Below are 19002 nucleotides of genomic sequence, written 5' to 3'. Positions count from 1 at the left end.
TTATGCCATTCCAATGTTTGATGATTCAGTTACAAGGCTTGTTTATGCCATTCCAATGTTTGATGATTCAGTTACAAGGCTTGTTTATGCCATTCCAATGTTTGATGATTCAGTTACAAGGCTTGTTTATGCCATTCCAATGTTTGATGATTCAGTTACAAGGCTTGTTTATGCCATTCCAATGTTTGATGCAGCAAACAGTGTCTTACAGAAAGAAGAACCATGCATGCATATTATGCACAAGATTCTGTCAAACCAGTGGCCTGGTGGTTAGAGCGTCCGCCTCAGATGCGGGAGGTCGTGGGTTCGATCCGCGGCCGAGTCATACCAAAGACTTACAAAAATGGTACTAACAGCTGCCTCGCTGGGCGTTCAGCATTAAGAAATTAGTGTTAGGACTGGTTGGCCTGGTGTCAGGATAATTTCACTGGGTGGGACATGATGCTACATGTCTGCGACATGATGCCCCAGTGTTAGACATCACTATAAACTGCATCTTTGCAGACTTCTTAGCAATATGACTGAAAAATTGTTAAAGTACGTTAAAAATCCAAATCACATTACACAATACACTGTCAAACCAGCTGTAAGATTTGCTGATAAGGTTTATTAAGCCAGAAATTAATACATCAGCCAAGTTTTTAATTGAGATAGACTATCGTCATGATAGTCTATATCAATTAAAAACTTACTCTGTCATAGAGCAAGCCAAAAAGATAATGATCTACCAAGTGGTGCAGATGCAAGAAAATTCATAGAACATAATTCTACTCTTGCTGTGAAGGTGTTCTATGATAATGTTATAGATTATTATGCTACAGCCTGTTATTTCATGCTCCAGAAATTCCCAAATTCTGGTGTAAATGAGAGACAGTCGAAAAACTTTAAAAATGTAAGATTCTTTGTCAAGAGATATCCCTTTCTGTTGCTACCCTTGTCTATCATATGGAAGGAGAATCCTGAAGTATCAAGCTGGCATTCTACCTGACTATACTTCATGCAGACAGAGTTTATGTGCAGTGGCACCTTATTTTTGAACTAAAAGATCCAATAACTGGAATATATAAATTTCCTCTTCGTTGTCAGGTTATGAAAGGAATATTGGTTATTTACAATTCTAATGCTGACTGTCAGAGATTGTTCAGTATTGTTAACAAAAAGAAAACTGAATTCAGATCCAGACTCTGTAACCCAGTACCTAGTGATCTACTGGTGTGCAAACCGTTCATGGTCTCAGCTGGTACAAAGTTCTGAACTGCAGCATAACAGTCTGTTGACTTTCTAAAGCTAAAAGTGTTGGATATGAAAACTTAAAGCAGTAAATAATGTTAAAAGACCAGAGTGGTAAATAAATCATTTTGTACATACATTCATTGAATTTTAAGGATGTTTTATGTGGATTACTCTTTTTCTGCTTGGATTACTCTTTTCATCCATTTGAATTACTCTTTTTCCTCGCCAGGGGTTGGCATGTATGCTATGATTACAAGTTGGTTTGGATTGTTGTATTAAAAAGGGCTTTTGACTAATAGAATGTGTTTTGTCACATTACCAAGCGCCATTGTATTTGACCCATTGTCAGAGGCATAGCTTTCAACCAGATCTTGATAATGATTTTAATATTATCAGAGACAATCAAACAGGTGTGGTCATTTGTCACCTTGTGCCGGTATTCTTTAAATCTGTTAAAAGTCACGTTCTAAATGATGGCAAGCTTATTTAATTATATACCGATCAAATCTGTTTTATTCAAGGATCTTGTAATGATGAATGAATCAAATTAAAGTACTTATTATAAACAATACCATGGTAACTTGTTTTGGTTACTCTATCTGAGAAATCAAACAAAAAAGTTCGCAGATGTGTATACACACGGGTATTTTTTGAAACGTTTTCTTTTGATATTGATCAAGTTAATGTCAGTTGATTGGACTGTTACAAGTCTATGCTCTTAAAACAAATAACTGAAAAGAGTGAAAGACAACAGGCTCTGTAAAATTTAACAAATAATTTATTTTTTTATTTCCTTAGAATACAAAGTGAAAATTAATGAAGAAAAAAAAGAACTTACGGCATTGCAAATTAAATCCCAAATTAATCCAAGAATTACGGACACAAGTCCTAATAATTTAAAGTCCATGGTAACTTGTTTTGGTTACTCTATCTGAGAAATCAAACAAAAACGTTTATTTCCCTAGAATAAAAAGTGAAAATAAAAAAAAGAACTTACGGTATTGCAAATTAAATCCCAAATTAATCCATCAATTACAGACACAAGTCCTATTAATTTAAAGTCCAGAATAAAACTCAGTACAAGTTCCAAAGAAATCCCAAAACTGAAGTCAATGACGTGTCTGTGGTAGTTATTAAAGTGTTGATGTGTCAACAGTCTTTGTCGAACCACATAATTATAATTCCAGGTTTGAATATACTATAAATGTCAGTGAATGTCTTTATCTTTCGCCTCCCAGGAGCATAGACTCGTAACACAAGTGTTACATCTAATGGCCGCATGAAGCAAGATATCATTGGTCCCTTATAAAATAAAGTGCTAAATGTCACCCATTTAATGGGAAATTAATTCCAAATCTGGACTTGGACACCCACTGCTAAGTTAACCCTCCCACTTTGTAAGTGTTTTGTAAGGTCATGCTAAGTGTTACACTTAACGCGAATATCGCCTCAAACTTGTAAACTAAAATTTGACATTGCACAAAGTTAAATCATTCAGTTTACGAAATTCTATTGTACGTCAGAATATGTAATATAGGCACTATCTCACTCTCATAGATAGACGAATACATAGCTCAAATTATGTCATATGTCATTTTCATAACAAAATTATTTGTATTTTATGCTTTGAGTGGGAATAAGAATAATTCCACACAAGTAATACCACATATCATTTCTGGAGGTCCCACCAAACCCATTCCTATTGACAAAATGTTGTTCAAATCATTGAGCAGTTGTTGTTTATTCTTCTTTAACGATCCCTTTTCTTGACATTGGTCTCATTCTTCTACATACTATTAAATGTGATAGTACGATCTAATCCATAGTATACGTCTCTTGTCTTCTTCCATCTATACACATTGCATCAATCTGTTTATTGGAATAAAAAGAATTCACGAATGATTATCCTCACAACGGTCTCGGTCATTGATGCAAATGGGGTTCGGGTAGGAAGCCCTTTTTGTCTGGTGGCATATTTTGTATCCCTGAAGAATGCCTCAAATCTGTTAACTTTGAGTGTATTGGCTACCCCTGACTCCCTGTGGACTTGAATAGTGACTCAATTTACACTTCAATATGTTGCAGTCTTACGATAAGACCTGACTCCCTGTGGACTTGAACACTGTTTTAATTTTACACTGCAATATGTTGCAGTCTTACGATAAAATCTGACTCCCTGTGGACTTGAACACTGTTTCAATTTACACTTCAATATGTTACAGTCTTACGATAAAATCTGATTCCCTGTGGACTTGAACACTGTTTCATTTCACACTTTAATATTTTGCAGTGTTACGATAAAATCTTGCATTCATTTACGGGACAACACTTCTTGGAACCAAACAAATATTGTAAGACAGATTGCTGGATTCCATCTTAATTTTTATCATAAAAGTATTTCGCACTTACATCGGGTTAAATACTCTGAAAACAGAGTAGGTTGCGTTTCTAAGTTCGCATTGAAAGGATCTTTGTTTATTTACCTATTTAGTTTTTCCTGTTTTCTTGTTTATTTTATTTCTTCATTATCGTTATGTTGTTTAAGACGAGTGGCCCCATCGGAACAGATGAGGTACGAAAAATATGGTATAAAAATTTTTCCTTTAAATAAGTCTGTGATGACGATGAAAGGTTACATTGGATAGCTTCGTTTTGAGCGGAAAAGGGGTGGGGGAGTTTAAAAAAAGATAAGGTCTCTTACCGAGCGAATCGAACACCCGTGTGAGCGTGGCTTAATATCCATGTTTTCACCTATTTCTAAGGACCTCAAGACAACGGTTGCTGACAATTGAAAGGTTCTTAAACCCGCAAATACTACAGTAATTTTCCTCTAATCACATCGCAAACTATAATTTCAGACTTGCACAGGTTTTCTCTTGTTTCAAATATGTGCGATTTATTAGTAAGCCTTAGCGAACCAAATATTAGTACCTCATGGAATGCAATACAAAATACAACCCAGTACAAAGAGTTAATCCTATCTCAAATTACTAAACACGTACACCTAAACATATCCTGACAATTCTGTATGCTACGAGATTATGGAGAATGCATTTTACGAGATTAATCCATGCTGTCATAAAGTCTCATGAATTCTGTACATTATGACGGATTTTCCATGAAATTGGCTAATTACTCAGGGTGAGAGATATCTTCACCACAACAACTGTCTATAATCAACAGATAATCACTAAAATCATGCAAACCTATAAATAGAAACATAAATACAAGTTGCACATACCTAGGTTTTTTTTTTACATTACGATATGAACATTAAAAAATCAAAACGACTTGCCATAAAAACAGCCACAGCTTAATGTTTTTCATTAATTGCAATGAAAGTTTAAGAACCTATCAATTAAGATATGTATAAATTTCATGGCACAACAAATATATAACATGGTTAGGCCACACTGACGACTGTCGTTATTTAAAGTTTCTGTAAAGATGATCATACATTAATAGTAATTTTCAGGCTGTAATATTTCCACGAAATAAATGGTATACAACACATTCCGGTCCAATGCAATGGCATATGCAGAACATTTTGAATGGTGTAAGTCCAGGACATCAAACAGTGGAAATCCGTGAGTTGAAAGTGGCAATTACCTTAAAGTGTTAAAGGTTCACTTGACAGGAATAATTCAGCTTTGGATGTTGAAATCAGACCCTGGATTGATGGTTGGGGGCAAAAGACCTCAGAAGTTTGAGAATGTATGCCTTGGTCGCGCCGATGACGAGTGGAATGTTAACAAGAAAACAAGCTTTATAAGAAATTTGATATAAGTTACATGTGAAATGGAGCAATCGTCTCCCATTTCGTCAACAAACGTATACATGGACCTGGGTTCGAATCTCAGTAGAGTACGAATTAAAAATTCTCTAACCTGTATGATAGTATTAAATATTAATTCTGCCTACTATTATCAAGCATTTTTCTATAGAATCCAGGGATAGCACTTTCCGTTCTGTCGGGTGTATATTTATAATTCTCTCTCTGTATATATATATATATATATATATATATATATATATATATATATATATATATATACACCAAACTTCTGACAACTTCATTTGATGGAGGGATTACATTTGGTTATATGTTGGGAATTGATGCCATTCAAGCGGTAACATAAAGAACTAATGGTAGAAATTCTAATTGTGTGAGTTGAGCCAATTTTTACGGGTATGAGGTGATTATTCTCCATATAAATGTGGCTCCCATGTAGGTTTTCTTTGGGGTCAATATTACACTTTACGCAGGCTACATGAGGTTGCACTCTACAGTTTCGTACTTCGCATAGGGTTTGACTTTTAAAGAAAAGGAATTTGCAAGTTTTCCTCATTGGTTATCGCGGTTTTTGTTTAAATTAAAAAGATGTATATCTTAGGTATTGTTGAAAACATTTAATTATCTTTGTTTTGGCATATTATTGATGTGTGTAATTTGAATAATGGAGTTTACAGCTTGTTTTCTTCCCAGATATTCACCTTTAAAAAACTGTTAGCTCCGCTCGGTCATTTTCACTTAGTGGATTTCAAAGGTAAATTATTAAAATACTAGCCGATGACATTTTTTTTAATTTGTTACATTCTTCGTAAACCATTTATTGTACTTTCAGATCCTGGTATTGCCTACTCTGGCAAAATTCATTTTTCTATTTTAATAACTGCGAAAATACCTTGGAATAGTTCAGTCTGATTTTTCGGGCAGTTGGCAGCAACCTTTTTTAATCGGTGGTTTGTTTAGATCATACACAGTTTCCACAATTACAACATGTAAGGACGTTTTAGCTACAGTAAATGAAATCAGCAAAGATATGTGCCAATATTCGCTCCACTCTGCATGTTGCAAATGCAAACAACTTCACCTTACACCCGTCACTGTGTCAGAAATACATAACATCTGTGAAGTGCCGACTAAAGCCGTTAGAGCGTCCGCCTCGGATGCGGGAGTTCGTGGGTTCGATCCCCGTCCGAGTCATACCAAAGACTTATAAAAATGGTACTAACAGCTGTATCGCTTGGCGCTCAGCATTAAGAGGTTAGTGTTAGGACTGGTCGGCCTGGTGTCAGGATAATGTGACTGGGTGGGACATCATGCTACATGTCTGCGGCATGATGCCCCAGTACTAGGCATCGCTATAAACTGCCACACCGCAGACATCGTAGCGATATGACTGAAACATTATTAAAGCTACGTTAAAAATCCAAATCACACACACACACACACACACACACACACCGCCTAAAGCCCTACTTAAAAAACACTGAGTTTGAACAGACGAAGACCTATTTAGGTACTTTGATTTCAACTGCTCTCTGACAGATTTTGTAAAGAACTGCTCCAAAAGTAGCAAATGCTCAGACGAAATTCGTAGGGTCGGTTTTGAGAAACTGAATAAGAAATATACAGTAGGTTAAAAATATAAAAAAAACCAGCCCAAACGGAGACTACACCTGATGATCCTAGCATCCCTTAATCGGGATCTTCTCGTGAACTCTTCTTTAGATTTTGTATTTAAGGATCTGTTTAATTAAATTTGACGAGTGGGATCAGAGAAATAGACGAGTCCTTATCGGTATTGGGTATATTTAAAAGGTACAGAGAGACACATATTCTATCAGTAATGATAACTACGTGGGCCACAGATTAAATTTGAACCCCTTTTGATAGGTTTTGTTGTTAGACATCTGCACAAGTAAATATTTTATACGCTATTCGTCGAGCCGATTTCGAGCAGCCGGAGGTTAAATATATGATGTAAAAATAAAAGCCTGGAACAAGAATTCAACTCACTTCGACTTATGGATTTTAACATCACTTGCTCAAATGATTTTGACATAGACCCTTTTTTGATATTTTTTATGTTTTAATACTAAACATGTTAAAATACACTGTTATTATTGCTATCTTCATATAATGTTCATTGTTATACTCTCCTTAAGAGGGCTTCAAGGGAGAACAGTCCTTGACTAATGAGTCACCTTCTATAAATAAAGCATTATTTGTATTATTATTATTATTATTATTATTTGAGATAATGTTTAGAGATTTGTTCAACGCATGTAAGAAGTTGGATGAAATTCTTTGGGCGGAATATAAGAAATAGGAATTTCCTTATAAGTACCGGCTGTATAAAATACCAGTTTTGTCATCAATTGCACATCCTGAACACCTGCTTAGAGTATTTTAATTTAAATTTCTCCTTGGCAGTTTGTAGACATAGTCCACCCTTGAACCGGAAAGGACTTGGACGATATTTCTCCAGCTGATTTCGAGAACTCGGAAGCTTAGTTGTAGTTGATGTAGGGTTTAACGCTACACGATAGGCTATACATGGCGGCCAGTATTAATGGTGGAGGAAGAACCCGGGAAAACCCCGGAAAGAACCACCGACTCACGAGAAGCTACTGGCAAGCTTTCTCACATACCAACATAAGCCGAATCCGAGACTCGAACCCACGCAGACAGAGGTGAGATGGCAGTGATCTGTAACGTAGAGCGCTTTAGACCACTCGGCCGCTCGGGGCCCCGAACTCGGAAGCTAAATATATACTAGTTAAAAAAAGATTATGAAGATTACATATTATGTTCACATATGGAACCTAACATACTCTCCTCAAAGGATTTGGACATAGGCCTCTCTTTGAAAAATTGTATCAAAATATATGCTTAAGCCCATAAGAATATTAATGAAATTCAACGAGCGAAATTGGAGACATATAATTAAGAATTCGCTGCATCAGTTGGAAACGTTACGATGAATATAAAGTCGATCGAGAGAGAGAGAGAGAGAGAGAAGAAGAAGAAGAAGAAGAAGAAGAAATTTAGTCTTCTTTGATATTTGTTACCTTGGGATTGGTTCAACCGCCTAATGAAGGGTTGAATAAATTCGTCAAGTAGTATAGGAGAAATAAGAGGCGCCTTATGAGTATGGACTATTAATGGCCAGTACTGAGAAGAGCTATCAAAAGTTTGCACTAAGTGAACACATAAGATGGAATCATATCACAATTATTAGTTCCGGTTCAGTACCCTAGTCTCAATCTATTTTTAGAGCATTTGTTTCCTGTCTCCTTTTGTAGTGCTACAAGAGTTAGATTTAAGCATTCATGGTGTGGATTTAAAGGTAAATGTTTATTCTTTTATTCTTTAGAATATGGGCTTATGGTGTGGTTGTCTGGAGTGTTTCAGCGACAGTGCACAGTTAGCAATAAAGCTTTGGTGATGATCCGGAAGTGAAATTTGTGTTCATTGCACATTACTCTGTTTACTGTCTAGCCTCTCAAAAAAGTGCCAGTGAACCTATGACAAGAACTTCGCCGTGAAGTCATATTTGAAGGTAATTTCGATCAACATATGATTTGTATTCATTGTCATACAGTGGAAAATTCAGTACTGATAAACAAACGTAGAGACTATATATGAAAACTAATTGTGATCTGTGTCCAGAAAACAACATTTCAACCACTCGTTGAAAGTTTCAAGGTATCTGCTCCAACAAAAGAAAATGTTTACACGAAACCGGTCGAACCGAATTCGAGAAATATCAGATTAAATATAGAGTACCTATAACAAAGCCCGTAAGGAGATTACATTCTACTTCAGCTTATAGACACAAATATCTCCTCCACCAGGGATGTTGACATCGTGAACCTTCCTTTGACATTTTGAATCTAAAGGTCTGTTCAGCCCCCCCCCCCCCAATATATAATGTTATGTGTATCTGTATTTTATGCCTGACCTTTGTCCAAAACGAACTTAATGGTGTATCTGACTGGTGACATTTAAACAACATAATAAATAACTAATATTTCTATATTATTATAGATTAAATATTCAGATCATTATTAGCTGTTGACATGATTACTCCAGTTTTAGTTAAAGAGACATTTTTGATTCTGAACTTAGAAAGTTCCAAAAAAGACATTTCCATTAAGTTGACAGAATATATAAAGGAAACGGTAATTAAGACATAGAACAAGTAGATGGGGTATATACAATTGCTTACTTAAGGAATATTCATTCTTTCTTTGATATCTGAAGCTGAATCAGTCTTATTGTTTTATTACGTTTTTAATTTCAGTTGATATATTTATTCAAATTATTGACTCGAATTACAAAGTGCCAAATAATATTCTTCGACTTAAACATTAACTTGGAATTACAGTTGATTTCGTCAAAGCCATTTTGGATTATATTATTTTCATATGTCAAATGACTGTTAACAAATCTCCATATTCCTGCCCATCAGAACATTAGGACATTCGAGATTACACGCTCATCAACCTATTCAACATTGGAATTTATTTGGAACACTACTGAACTTCATTTGGAGCTTCATACATATGGACTTGTGATAGGATTTTTTAAATTTTCACTTTGTATTAAAGGGAAATAAAATATTTGCTGAATTGTACAAACTCGATGGTTTTCGCTCTCTTATGTTACATAAAGAACATAGTTTCGTAACAGCAACATCAATGTACTAAGTTTAAAGTCGCATCAATACATGTTTCTATGTACCGAGTTCAAAGTAGCAGCATTTTTCTATGCACCGAGTTCAAAGTATCAGCATGTATATATGTACCGAGTTCAAAGTATCAGCATGTTTCTGTGTACCGAGTTCAAAGTCGCATCAATGCATGTACTAGGATATAACTTTAAGTATTAAGATTGAAATTTTCCCTAAACTGTATTAAAAGTCATTTTTCAATAAATTATCTTGAAAGTAATTTTCACCTAAAATATATTGAGAGTAACTTTATTTATTTCTGTATTACAACTGTATACTCCTTTAATAAAGATTGCGCTTTTACAAACAAGTGCAAAACCCCATGTGTACTATAAAATACATATCTCTTGTATCCAATAGTCAGCAAAATTCTCTCTCTCTCTCTCTCTCTCTCTCTCTCTCTCTCTACAACTATGGGCAAAGACATTTCTTAACTTTTGAACAATTCCTTCACATAGCAAGAAATGAGAAGACGGTTATGATCACAAGTTTTTCCTAACAAGGCTTATCATAACAAGTGGTGGATGAATATCATAGAAAAAGGTATCACTCCGTAAAGACTGATCAACTCTTTTGTGACTTTCGAACTTTTCGCACACAAGAAGGGTCTGTTCTGAAACATCATCACCAGAACTATCACAACGGGAACGAACACAATTACAATTGAGAGGATTTACAGCAATATATACATCGCCGGTGATAATTCTTCTTGCAGTAACACCTGAAATTATCGACATGTCGAATGCATACAATACATTTTTCCAGCCCCGAATTCGAGCTATCTGGATCCCAGGCTGAAATACATTTATCCATGCCATAAACAGAGAATTCCATAGGTCCAGCAGCAACATCTCCACCAGGCCCCAAGACAACGACAGCCGCATGGACAGTTTTCTTTCCAGTGATAGTAAATTTAACTTGCACAGTCTGAATTCTTTCTATATTACAGACAATGCGTGTGTTGTTTACTATTCATTTAATATATAACTCGTTTAATAGTAAGACAAATTCAGGACTGTGGTAATTCTCACATAGGTATGTGCTTGCTATCTCTTATTTTTCTTCTTGAAATACAAATTACAAGGTTAGTGCGCCAATTTCAAATTATTCCCATATAACTGATCTAATTTATTATGTGTTTAATTTTTTTTATTTAGTAACAATAACTTTTTCTATACCTACTGCAGTAACATTCGTCGCTGTTGCTAGGGTTTCTACTACAGATAGTGTGAATGAACCTATCGACTTTAACTTGCAGTCCATGACTGAGCATTACATCAAAATTGTTTTTACTGAAATTTGAAACCACCGTATATATGGTTCGCTGCCTAAGCATATAACAAAGTTTTACCGTATTTACCTATCTTAGGAAGGATTGGAGTTTCCGCCTAGCCGTCTCAAACATATTCACGCAGATGCTGTTTTATTTTGTCAGTCCAATGGGGTTCGATAATTTCAATGAGGTTTTCCTCTCACGTTTTCAGATGAATCATATGAATTGTACTTTATGGTATTGTGTCTCGGCGATAACGCTGTAGAAACGGCTCTAATGCATACCAGCAAGAAGAGGTGCTTCCTTCCCTGGTTTGGCAACATCAATCGATGTTGTCGTGTTGTTCATTATATATGTATGCTGAAATGATAAAATAGTCAAAGTGTCGGATCAATCGCTCTATACTGAGTTGTGTAAATCGTGCTTAGCTCTCATAAGACATGAGAAGCTATTGGCCAACATACGGCCAACGTCTTTGTCAAATTTGTTTGAAACAATAACGGCGATACATTTTCTTTCATACGTCACAGGTAACGTCAATAACACGCGCCCATTTCACGTCTGCACTAGACCACGCCGAAACAGTTTTACGATTATTAATTATATTTCCACTTACTACTCTTTGGTTAGTTTAAATGCGATTTCTATTTCATACACGCGCAAGTCAACGTTTGATTGCAAGTGAACAGACGTCATGATTACTAGGGTAGGACTAAAACAACACTAAATTTTCACTATCCTTACTCTTGGGTAATACCAAATTCTGATTATATTCTCTTCGCAGACATTTTAACTTCAATGTTACTGGTATCCTTTGTTGATATTATGTATGCAATAGGAAGGTAAACACAATATCGTCTGACCAATACTATCCAGAAGAATGAGATTTCATTTCACCACACCTGGCTGAAGCAAAATAATAACTGTAGTCACCCATAAATATGTTCTGCTGATGTTATCCAAAAAACAACAAAAACTAATAATAACAAAAAAGCATAAACTAAGATACAAAATGAAAAATAAAGAAAACAAGAACTCCATCCTAATATTTAGTGTTAAAATTATTTAACAAGACTAGTCGTAGAAGTATATTACGTAGAATTTTATTGGATATCTTAAAACCTTTTCATCACTATTTTTTTAAATAACTATTTAATGTCGTACCGTGCTCTTTTCATTGTATTTTTGAATTTTACTGAATGTCTCGCAATGTGTTTTCTTTGTATTTCTGAATTTTGCTGAATGTCTCGCAATGTTTTTTCATAGTATTTTTTAATTTTGCCGACTGTTTTCACAATGATATTATCATTGTATTTTTGATCTTTCACCTTTAACATTCTTTTATGAATGTAATTTTGTCCTCTATCAAATGACCCGGAGGATATCATTAGGACATATGTTTTGAGTAAAAGTATTAAGATTGAAATATTTTCCTAAATTATATTAAAAGTCAAGTTTCATTAAATTATCTTGAAAATAATTTTTTACTAAAATATATTGAGAGTAACATTATTTATTTCTGCATTACAACTGTATACTATTTTAATACAGATTCCGCTTTTACGAACAAGTGCAAAACGCCATGTGTACTATAAAATACATTTCTCTTGTATCCAATAGTCAGCAAAATTTACACTCGGTAAGTTGTGTAAGTTGCTGAACAAGCAAATTCCTAAACATTCCCTTGATTGAGTAAGCTAGAATATTCACTGTTTTCTTGAAACGAATAAGCTGATGCAGCAGAATTGTCTGTCTGATGACGTACTCAGACGAAGTCGGTTTCAGTGAGAAGAAACGAGAGCCTCGTTCTGATTCGAAATGAACGAACACAATTACCTAGACGAATGTCCATATCTGACCATGAACATAAATTCAAAATTGCGTATAAATTGAAAACAAGCTAACGCAAAATTAGTTCGTTCGTTGAGAATCAGAAAGAGTCTGTCTCTTCTTACAGGTAAGAATTGTCATTGTTCGTAAACTTCTTTAAAGGACAGGGACTTCTAAATGTTTGAGATTTTCACGGTAAAATTCAATCCAGAGTTGACGCTTTTGTAACGTTTTTCTGAGCTCTTTCTATTTTATATTATAATGGAATGTTTAATTGTTTTAAAGAATTTATATTCAATCGTATTTATGGTAATTATTATTGGAAACTACGATTTCGCTACCAACTTCATGTTTAGATTTAATTTGGAAATAAGATATTCCTCAAGTAACGAAGAATAATGTTTTAGTACCCTATTCCAAATTAGTATTCTATTTTAAAGTTAGTAAAATATATTTCAAACGATCGTTGCATTAAATCGCACCTGTTATTTCGTGTATTTTCGTAGAGAATGTGAAGGTTCTGTCTCTCTTTACAACAATTCCCGTACCTCATTCCCCAAGATGTAGCCGTATCTACACCGTTAGGAATGACACCCTTTTGCTACGAGAGCGTGAACTCTCTCTCTCTCTCTCTCTCTAACCATGGGCAAAGACATTTCTCAACTTACGAGTAATTCCTTCTCATAGCAAAACATGAGAAGTTTATGATCAAATCCTTATCATAACACATGTTTACATGTACCGAGTTCAAGTTAGCAGCAATGCATGTTTCTGTGTACCGAGTTCAAAGTAGCAGCAATGTATGTTTCTATGTATCGAGTTCAAAATAGCAGTAATGCATGTTTCTATGTATCGAGTTCAAGGAAGCAGCAATAGATGTTTCTATGTACCGAGTTAAAGGAAGCAGGAATGCATGCTTCTATGTACCGAGTTCAAAATAGTAGTAATGCATGTTTCTGTGTACCGAGTTCAAGGAAGCAGCACTAGATGTTTCTATGTACCGAGTTAAAGGAAGCAGGAATGCATGCTTCTATTTACCGAGTTCAAAATAGTAGAAATGCATGTTTCTGTGTACCGAGTTCAAGGAAGCAACAATAGATGTTTCTATGTACCGAGTTCAAGGAAGCAGCAATGCATGCATCTATGTACCGAGTTCAAAATAGCAGTAATGCATGTTTATATGTATCAAGTTCAAATCAGTAGCAATGCATGTTCTATCTACTGAGTTCAAAGCGTCAAAAATACATATCGGTATGTACTAGGAGTATATAAATTTAATTTGTATTGATGTATCTTGCACATACATTTAGTAATGTTGTTTCGAAAATGTCAGGATGTACATTTTTTTTTAAATGCAAAATTTTAAATTCACATTTCGTTTCTCATGTTCCTCAAGATAATTTATCAAATGCCGAAATAAGTTATGCTCAATCGCTCACACATCGATCGCTAATAAATGAGTACCTTTATGTCTTATTCAAATCTCATTTACATAACAATATTGAACGGGTGATACTTTGTGGACTAGGTAGGGAGTTTCAAATCCCCTTTCATGTAGGTCTCCACCTTTTATCCTACCTTCGCGTGACATCCTTTGTAAACACACATGGGATTGACTGGTATTTGTTCTCTGTGTCGGGTTGTCCCACGTTCCATTGATTTCAAATCTACCTTCGCGTGACATCATGTGTAAACACACATGGGATTGGCTGGTATATTTTCTCTGTATCGGGTTGTCCCACGTTCCATTGAATTCAAATCTATTCAAAAGAAATATGATAATATCTGCTGAATAATACTGCTCTGCATATTTCTTTACAGCATATACAAACCTGCGGGACATGTTACACTGTATGGCGCTGACAAAAACAATGGACAGAAAAGTCTATTTAAGAACCGGAAGTTTGACTCGTGACGAAGATGAGAATTCCCCATGATTTTCAAAGTAACTGTACACTACGTGAGACTGATAAACAAGAAAATCACGTAGATAAGACAAGTCTGCTTGTAAACAGTACATCCAATGCTCAGGATTCCCAGTTGTTGTCGTATGAATGAAGCCACTTAGTTGACAGAAATATATACCCAGTGTGTGACAGAAGCCATGTTAAAGTAAACCAATGCGGTAAGGTCAATTTAATTTAGAAACACGTACATTTCTTTGTCAGTCTATTTCACACACACACACACACACACACACACGATATACACGACTGTATATGTTTACAAAACAATTGCATTTTTAACATTTGATGAAAATTAGGTTCAATATATACTGGATCGAAATACATTTACAAACCTGCTATGACAAACGGTGGACTTGGACCTATTCAAGCATTCAGATAAATCCAATCCTATTGGCCACAGCGATTAGAAATGACGATTCAGTGGGTAGACTGTATCGGAGTCAGGAGGATACAGTCAAACAGGTAGGCTCTCCAAAAACGTTGTAAATGATCATTTCTGCATATTTTAGGCAACCGTTTTCGTACCGACAACCAAGTGAGTTGTTGTATTTTAGCTTCACTACCGGCATATGCACAATTTAACACTGGTGAGACATTTGAATCCTATGAACTGGTGAACAATCAACAAGTAATACCACTCTTTCTTTCAGATGGAATATTCCTTGAAAACATTACTGCCTGTTGTATGTATCATCGAATTATGTATGTTCCGATACGCGCAGATGACGCCTGAAGGATGTCCATCTGACTGCGACTGCAATAGCAATAACGAATATGATGCAGTGCTTTGCACTAAATCAATTCCACAACTAATACCTTCCGATACGCATTTAGTATCCATTACGAATATTGCAAATATGTCTTCCATTAAGATGCAAGACTTTAGTGGAACTTCCTGGACTAATGTTAAAGAACTCCAACTAAGCAGTGATGTCGTATCTGAAATTGAGTCAAACGCATTCAGCAAACTTTCTGGGCTTAGTCATCTTCGCATCCACTTCAGATTATTGTCAAGGCTTGGTCCTTTGGCCTTTGCTGGTTTGCGAAATTTGAGTGTTTTGGACATGTCTGGAAACAGTCAGCTTAAGTTTACAGAATTAAAGGCAGCCATTTCAATTTCAAATTCATTACGGAAACTCCAGGAATTGATTCTTGTGGACCTCAACAGAGACAACTCAGCAGAAGAAATTGATTCTCAATTTTTTGATGCCCTAGCTGACAAACCGGTTAGGTATCTTGACTTAAGCCAGGCCCATTTCTCAGGTATAGACATACAATCATTTTCCAACGCCCTAGGAAACACAATTCAAATAATTAATATGTCTCATATTTATTTAGATGCAAAAAAAACTCTAATGTACAGGAAGACAACGAATACAAACCTTTTTCCAAGCTTGGAAATCTTTGATATTAGTTATGCGGATATTCCATGGATGAAGACAATCGTCGTTGCATACCTGCCCCTATTTGACATTAATTGTTTTATTCTTTTCTTACTGTCTAACCAACTGAAACTAAATGGTGTTTCTGAATCAGAGAAAAGGCTTAATTATTTAATAAGGTTCTTGGGAGCTTGTGAACGTCAGGTCCGTAGAAGACTGGAGATCAACAGTAACCACTTGGTTTGGCTGAATGTAAGTTTCAGTCCAAATTGTTTCACGTTTAAAGAAGTGGATATATCTAATAACGGTGCTATGTATATAGGAACAAACTTTACCAGCCATTTGTCGGATCTTGTTTGGGCCAATTTATCTGTGAATAAACTTTCAAATATGGAACAGTATCCTGAATTTGAAACATTATTCCAGAAGAACATTCATCTGGAGTGGTTAGATCTCTCGGCCAATGATCTGTCAATTATACCTCGAAATATATTCCAAAACAATATTAAGCTGAAAACTCTTCTTTTAAAGAATAACAGGCTGCATGGAATATTCTTTGAAATCAAACATCTGCAGCATCTTGAGTACTTGGACGTAAGCGAAAATTTGATTGTTTCGTTTGATAATTATGCACTTTCAATCTTTGAAATCCTGTTCAATTCAGATATCAAAGACAATAGCTCCGGAAAATTTAGTGTTCGATTCATTGACAATGCGTTGTTGTGTTCATGTGAAACAGTAGACTTCGTGCGCTGGTTTGTTTCGACAGACGTAAGGATAGAAAATAGAGAGTTATACACATGTTCCTTAAATAAGGATGCTCTTTTGATAGATACAAACGCACTCAGTGAATCGGAGTATCAATGTGAGAAAATGAAAATAATTATTTTGGCCGTTTCTATCCCGTTAACTTGCCTTGGTATACTGGTACTAGCTTTTGGTTTATGTAGGTATCTTTGCAGAAAACGACGAAAATTTGAAAGAATTCGACGGTTCATCGATCAGTATAGAGTGGCCAATCCAACAAATAAATATGTTCTCTTTTTGTCTTTTTGTAGTAAAGATGACGATTTTGTTTATCGGTACGTCATCAGTAGTGAAGGGGGGCACTATACGTACAATGGGAATTAGCATTAAAAACACCCTTGGGGCACTATACGTACAATGGAAATTTAACATGGAGAAAAATCGTGGGGCACTATACGTACAAGGGGAATTTAACATGGCGATAAATCGTGGGGCACTTTACGTACAAGGGGAATTTAACATGGGAATAGAGTTTGGGCTTGTTTAGGGACAAGGGGAATTTAACATGGGATATTTTTTTTAAAAAAATTTTTTTTTAAAAAGGGGTAGGCAATTCAAAAGACTATCTCTTTTCGAGAAATATGGCTGGCCCTGAAAAGGGCCTTTGGGTTTTATGTTAATCTATTCATTAACATAAATGGCACCGCATTGGTCTTCTTCTTGTTCTTAGGCTACGTCTCACTGTTGGTCCGTACATCAGCACTCTTTTTAGGCATCCTTGTCTTTCAACGTAGATCCTACGTATCCACAGGCTGGTGTTTGTCCTGTGGACAACGGTCCACTTCGATCGGACATACATGAGCAAGTCTGTCCGAAACATCATGGAAGACACAAGGGTGGATGACTCAACTGTAGTCCACATCTTGAAGCGACGAGAACAGGTGAATCAATGCAGTCAACGGCGCTTATTTATAGGTACAGGTAGGATTGAAACGGATTGAGTTCATTCACCAATCCAAACACGCGTTACAAAATTCAGCCAGCCGCATCCAATCCGAAGAGAGCAGTCTGTGACGTCACGTAGTCAATATAGATCTGCTAGCGCTTGTGTGCAGTCAATCTATGCGACAGTCATTCAACATGACGGAAACTCAGAAAACGATCCATTGGGGTGCACCAGCAGGAGAGACTGCCCAAGGGAACTCGGACTTACTTTCAGAAGAAGTGAATTGGGATTTTGTGGATTTTCTCTCTTCGCAAGAATTTGTTCCGGAACCTGCGTTACCTTCTTCATTACCGCAAGTGGAAAATTTTAGACAGAGACAGAAAGAAGAATTGGAGAAATTTATACAACGACAAAAGGAAGCGGAACAAGCTTTTCTCCTACAGCAACAGCAACAAGAAGAAGAGGTAAGAAAAAAACAACAGCAGCAACAGCAAGAAGAAGTAGCAGCAAAGAAACAAGAGGGTGAAAATCAAACGGTCACGGTACTGTTGGACATTTTAGCGGAGTTAAGAAGTCTGAAACAAATGTATCAGACTTCTTTATCACGACCGAAGAGAATACGACCTTCCCGAGCCAAACACGTTAACCCTGTGACTAAGCCTACCGTACCACCCTTAGTGATTTCAACCCAATCATTATCATCATCAACATTACGCAGTCCAGAAGTAGGCCTTGGCCGTGGCAAAGGCATAAGGCAGTTAAAGCTGATTGCTTAAACTCACCCCTACACCATGAAGAAAAAGGCCCTTTTCAGGGCCACCCACATTTCTCGAAAAGAAATACAATTTCAATTTGCCAATAACTCAAAAAAAAAAAAACCCACCCATGTTACCCTTATAGTACGTGTCTGTGTATGAGTGCGTGAGTGTAGCTTCTTATTTTAAAATCACAACTCAAAGACTCTTACCTTATATCATTCATTTATTCTTTTCTCCATTTTTTACAATCCAATTCACAATTATCAACACAACACTTTAATTAAAAGTTCATTGACTTCTTCTGTCTCCTTGTTTAGTCTCTCTGTTTTTTGAATTTCTTCACT

General features: G+C 35.8%; 1 protein-coding gene across 2 annotated transcripts in view; it reads left to right on the top strand.

Annotated features, from left to right (window-relative positions):
- Positions 1-14727: 14727 nt before the first annotated feature.
- The window catches only part of LOC149777402 (co-chaperone protein HGH1 homolog), a 72663-nt gene continuing 68388 nt past the window's right edge, over positions 14728-19002 (top strand). The window contains exons 1-2 of one of the 2 annotated variants that reach the window (XM_089942020.1): positions 14728-14983; positions 15476-17487. In XM_089942020.1, coding sequence (XP_089798146.1) covers positions 15476-17338 — 1863 coding nt within the window. In that variant the 5' untranslated portion in view covers positions 14728-14983 and the 3' untranslated portion in view covers positions 17339-17487. Of the gene's footprint in view, positions 14984-15475; positions 17488-19002 lie in introns of those variants that run through there. The other variant, XM_089942021.1, reaches the window with a different exon arrangement.

This window comes from Sinohyriopsis cumingii, chromosome 18 (assembly GCF_028554795.1).
Source record: "Sinohyriopsis cumingii isolate HCF-2022 chromosome 18, ASM2855479v2, whole genome shotgun sequence".
NCBI classification, from domain to species: Eukaryota; Metazoa; Mollusca; class Bivalvia; order Unionida; family Unionidae; genus Sinohyriopsis; species Sinohyriopsis cumingii.
This window is presented reverse-complemented; position numbering and strand designations above follow the sequence as displayed.